Consider the following 6,048-nt stretch of genomic DNA (forward strand, 5'->3'; position numbering starts at 1 on the left):
GCTCATGTCCATGTCTAATGTCAAGGCTGTAATTTCCCACTGTACCATCTTTACCAATAATGTAAAGGTGAGCAACCCTGAGCCTCACACCAGCAACACTGATACTGGGCTGATACAGCTGCTGGGAGATAAACGCTGTAAACTGCATCGCCACAACACAAACAGCAAACAGGAGTCCCTAAAAAGGGTTGGGTTTTGACCCAAGTGGACTCATGAGCTGGTTGACAACATGACCACAAAAACCTGTGTTGACGCAGCTGATGGGTGGAAATGAACAGTTAATGATGGATGGGGTTTCTTAGACTGGTTTGATCACCAAGACCTGTGTATCATAAAACGAGGTCCCAAGTGAGCCGCCAAACTTTTGCTAAGGACTGTAGCAAAGAAGTAAAGAGCTGGCAACTTTTCCAAATGTGAAATCTGGAACCTATTTTAGCAGCAGTGCAAAGCACTCAGGCTGCTACTGACTTAATCCAAAACAGTGAGGACAGATAATTTGTGTCCTAAATTTTGTAATTTTTCCAGGTTGGTATCATAGCCATACACATTGTAAACTAAGATTGGATCCCATGGGAAAAGTCAAGGAGTATCATTTCTGGGATACACAACATCAGATCGTGAGATACTGGTAGATGAGTTCATAGAAAAATATTACTGGAACATACATTTAGGCAGTCGGAACAATTAGCGAGGAACAAAAAATATCTGGGCACTTTGTGAACTCAAGAATCTCAAGTCCAAGATGAGGAAGACTTCTTTTTTAGAAGCATGGACAATGCTTCAAATGCAATTTACCCAAAGCAGTTGTTCTAGACTTGAGAAGAAAAATTGCTTACCACAAAGAAAATAAAACAGAGTTCCATCATCTCAGCCTAACCTTTTCAGGTTACAGAAGAATACACTCTGCCGCTAAGAGGAGGCTTAGCTTCTGAATACACTATGATACACCCTTTTTTTTACTTTTACAAGTTCCCGAAGACATCATCCATTCAGCTTCCAGTCACACAAAACTAAGGGCAAAGAACACAGTGTTACTGGTTAATGAAGAATGGCAAAACATTTTCTTCCCCAAATCTATGTGTGAGGGAGAAGACAGGCATTATATTGTGAAAGAACAGTGTAAGTCACATACTCCCTTCTCTATCAATTGATATTTACCTCTTTAGTCTGTGAAAAAATCCACATATTTAACAGTGTTCATACAAAATCACTACTAGAAGAGAGGAAGGTTGAAAGAAAGCACTTGTTTTCTGACATATAGTCAAGATTTCCATCCTAACTTGCTGACCTTCATTAGCTTCCCTACTTCCCACCCTAGGAAAAGATATTGCTCCAAACCACTTGCATCTAACCCCGCCTTTATCCTACAGAATCAGCAAGAGACAATAAATTTCCTAAAGAACTGATGAGGTGCTTTGTGACTGGGAATGTATCCAGGTCCAAGCAGAGTATTCCACACAAAGAGGCGGATCTCTCACCATTTGAGACGTAAGACCTTTCCTTCATCTTGTGTCAGAGGGCTGAAGGAAGAGAAGGCAGTGAAACCACTAACCAGCTCCTCTGTGGGGTGAGCACTGGTTTGCTGCTCCTCATAACACCACCACAGAGAAAAAACCAACCCACGTAACACCAAATGTCCAGCTTCAGTGTCAACTAAGTTACAAGATACACCTTAGGAAATACATAATTCTTGTCCTCTCATGGATTCTTGATCACACAGGTTATAGTTGTGATCTAAGGGAAAATGACAGAACAATAGGCAAAAGCAAGTATGCTGTTTAAACAAAATACTGTGTGTTGTTAAGTACTCAGACAATTTTGCTGTAAGAAAATTACTTCAGGACATAAACAAAAATGTACAATCAAACATTACATCAAATGAAACAATTATATTAAGGTTCAGTTTACAAAAGGTTAACAAATAATTAATAGCTGGTTTAATAAATAGGTATTTACTTCTCATCTATTACCAGTCCAACAGATAGCTTCTAGCTGTCTATAGTACTTTCTACTGGTGTGCCTATAACCCTCCCTAACACATACTACACATTTCTCTAATACGAATTACAACTTGTAGAAATCATTTATTAACCCTTCATAAAATTCTAAGTAAACCTTAATATGAAGCATGACTACACTATTTCAGCCCCATAGCCCAGGACACATTAAATACTAGCTCTTTCAAGTTTTTATTTAAAATCCTACATTTTAGTTGGGAGCCACATCACTAGCCACAGAATCACAAATGCTTACGGTGGCTTAGCCAACACACTGCAGACACAGGAAGTGAAACAAAAATGGTGGGGGAAGATCACAGGGAACAGTTCAGGTTCTTCCAAAAGAAATGTCCTGGCTTTTCTGTTGGAATAAACATTGATACCACAACAACAGAATCAGAGAGCAAAAAAACCCGGAGTCTGATGTAATTCAAGACATTGTTTTTTCTTTCTTTTCAGAAACAAAAAACCACAATACATTATAATATAAATAAATAAAACAGAAAACACAAAGGTAAATTCCAACCCCCCCGCTAGGATCTTAAAGAGGGAACAGCCAACTATTTCTCAAATGTAGGCTAAACTTCTCTTACCTCAAATTTTCAATATACTTAGAAGTGTCCTATGTAGTGTATCACACTTAGGGAAAAAGATGTATTATATTTAGGTCTCCTTTTTTTCCACCCAGTATTTTCATCTTCAAACCCCCACCTTAATTTTTTCCATCAAATTGCCTGCTGATGGTTTAACAAAGTTCAGCTCAGACTTACACTTTTCCTTCACTTTCAGAGCCTCTGTCTTCATTCTTATAGTCCTCTACCAGGTCTTCACACTCCTGTGTCTTCTCTTCCTCCTCCTCCTCATCTCCAAAAGTCTCTTCTTGCATTGTAGTAAAAGTGAAAGACCTGGCAGCAACTTGTGCAGCCAGGCCAGATGTGAAGTTTAAATCTGTTGATATGTGGAGGTGGGCCAGCCTATGCTTGATTTTTGAATGTAATGCATCCTCAGAGGGAGACTGTGAAACCTCTACTCCATCCATATTGCTCAGCTCGAGTTCTTCAACTTCCCCTTCATGCTGATAACACGTTCTTTCTTCAGCCCCTGTAGAAATACCTTCAGCAGCAGTACTGTCTTTTTTTCTCTCCATCTCAGGATCTTCATACAAATATTCTGTCCTGCTTTTATCAGCAGCATTCTCTTTTGTATTAGAGTCTTTGTCTTCAGATTTATCACAACTTTGGCTGCAGTCCTGCTTTTCTGTATCTGAATTCATATGTGATTCCAAATTATTTAGTAGCTTCAGCGGCTCTACAGGAGACAAGGGTTTCACTGCAGCTTAAAAAGGGGGGAAAAAAATTAAATGATAACTAAAAGAAAGCGGCTATATCTAAATAATTTATTTGTGTCTGCAGAAGATGCAAGATTGTAAGGGTCAAAATGGCTTAAAAAAATTCCCAAAACAACAGAAACAAAAAAACACAATAAAAAAAAAGTAAAACAGAAGTGTTTCCTAGAAATCACACAGCTGAAATGAGATGTGATTGCTACTTGTTGTAACTACTCCTTAAAATCAGTGACATAAAGAGACAGCACAAAATTGATGATGATTAAAACTGTCATCAAACACAGATGATGCATCAATGTTAAAGTGAAAGCCAACTGCACTGTATACAGATTTGAACCATCTTTGTTTTAAACAACAGTTTACCTAGTCCAATAAAGACAGGTAGTACATGAAAAAGTCTTTATAGGCAATATCTGATCTCATACACCACAACATTTAAGTACAACACTTATTCATACAGTCAGGTAAGGTGTCCTCACAAATAAAGTGTGGTTTAATTTAGCCTCTCTTGAAGTTAGTAGCAGCAGCGAGCCCCATTGCCAGCAACGGGATGCTTGCCAGGAAGTCTCTCCTCCCAGTGTTAAGGGTTAGTACAACTCGGTACAATCACTTCTTGAAGAACAGACGTCTTTCTTTTTAAGGAAACGATATAATGTCCATTTCCAAGTAACAGATTCCCTAAACTGCAGTAGCTCCATTAGAGTAGCAGCACGAACATAAATGAGAGCGGCAACAGCAGATTCCCAAGTAGCATTTCCCTTTCTAATTCCATTCTGACTTTACCCCTGTAAGCAGAGATGAAAATAACTCTGGGAAATACACAAACTTTTGACGGGAAACAAAATTTACGATATTAGGATTTTTCCATCGCATCCTATTTCAGCAATCTTTACTTTAGCCAGCTGAAGGTAGGCGCATCATTAGGGTTGTCACACCGATAATTACTGCCATTAGCACACTGAAAGGCTGTGGCTTCAAATTTGTATCTTACTGTTTGTATTAAAACCTTCTATATGGAAGGAGCACAGCACCAGACTCATCTCAGTTGTTAATGGGGTAGTTCTTCCCCATTTTGTAAAACACATGCTGCTGCTTATTTCTACCCATTTGCTTGAAGAGGCAGGAATATGCACAGCAATACTTGCTTATCATTTGGAAGCAAACTTGTTGCCTGCTTCCTCCAAACGATACTTCCAAAGCCAAAACTTCATGAAAAATAAGTAGATACTTCAGATTGGTAGCTGGTCAGTTTGCTGAATGATTAGTTAACATGCAATAATCAATTCTCAGAGTGTGGCTTTCCAAATCTGAGAAACAGCTGTACAAGAACCGTTGTATGGACAAGGTGGGACAAGGGGAAACATCTGGGTGCAATGCAACCACTGACGGAACGAACTTTTCTGGGGAGAGAGGTTAGGGGAAAGGCTTGAAGTGATTCTGCACCAGAAGAAAGTTTTTTTACGATGTTTGACAAATGAAAATGAAGTTGCTAACAACTTCACGTACCTCCTCAAGAGCACTTCCATTTTACTGCTTCAACAGGATGCCAAATGACCAAAAATGTAAGCTCACCTACGCTCCCATAAATCACCTACTGCCCAGACTGTAAGCAGTATCACCATACTGCTGGTCCTGGGCAAATTTGCTTTAGTTTGGTGCTCTGCTAAGGTGGTGTGTTTCTTCTGGAAGCCAACCTATCATCTCCAGTTGAGTTTATGCTGTGTTCTTTAGACATATTAAATTGTTTGGAGCTGACCTCTTTCATGTGGAAACCCTCACCAGCCTCTCCTTCAACTAACCAAATAACCTAACAAATCAAAACGGCTTGCTGGGACACTTGATTAATGTGCGTAACAGATTCAAGCCTTTGAGTATTTCAGGATCTTTATTGACAATAATCACAAGTTAAGAGAACACAGGGTTTCTGGAATGCGATTGTCCTGTAAAAGCAAGGTTTAAGAGGGCTATGGAAATAGTGTGGTATCACAGCCACCTATTGGCTTGGGCCAGTGGAGACAAGAAGATGAACTATTCTGGGTTTAAGTGTTGAAGATAAAGCAAGCCACAAATGTGGAAAGCACAGATCACAAAAATGTTTCTTTAAGGAATGACTCTTGCATATGGGTAAATTAAAGTCTGCAGCAGTAATATGCCAGGGTCCATTACGTCATATTTAACTGACTTGTGTTTCTTTTGAAGAAATAATGAAGAAATTCCTTAAAAATCAGTAGAAGACGTTATGTCTGCTGTCCGTATCAGTCCTTCAGATTAGACACACAGAGTCTCCGAGCCAAAAGGAGACAGTATTAACTACTTTTATGAACCATCCTCATGTTTTCCAGTTTTGTACAGGATGGAAGTAATCAATGTTTAGTCCTAGGCAGCTGGAGGAAATCACACTTTCCTCCCTCCCCACCATTAAATCTCTAATTCTAAAACAATGGAATATCTATACATGGAAAGGAAAGGAACCAACATGAGCCCCAAAGGCTTTCAGGTGAACAATTACTGAAGACTACAGGACTCTTTCCAGAGCCCTGTAGTCCATTCCACAAATGGCCTGAGGACACACTGATGTGGACAGGTACCAGCTGCTAACCTAGATAAAGAAATGTACTAGAGAAGCTTTCCTGACAAGAACTCTCTTTGCAGCAGCCACTAGATCTGTCAAGACTTGAACTGGAGGTAGGATTCCTTCCTTCTCTC

General features: G+C 39.5%; 1 protein-coding gene across 1 annotated transcript in view; it reads right to left on the reverse strand.

Annotated features, from left to right (window-relative positions):
- Window positions 1-2,763: 2,763 nt before the first annotated feature.
- LOC104408177 (vezatin-like) overlaps window positions 2,764-6,048 on the reverse strand; it is a gene marked incomplete at its 5' end in the record, with an annotated part of 11,518 nt that continues 8,233 nt past the window's right edge. Inside the window, one exon of the mRNA XM_010017686.1 lies at window positions 2,764-3,332. Within this exon, the coding sequence (XP_010015988.1) occupies window positions 2,764-3,332 (569 nt within the window). The remainder of the gene's footprint in view (window positions 3,333-6,048) is intronic.

Source organism: Nestor notabilis, unplaced genomic scaffold (genome assembly GCF_000696875.1).
Source record: "Nestor notabilis isolate BGI_N333 unplaced genomic scaffold, ASM69687v1 scaffold10477, whole genome shotgun sequence".
NCBI lineage: Eukaryota > Metazoa > Chordata > Aves > Psittaciformes > Psittacidae > Nestor > Nestor notabilis.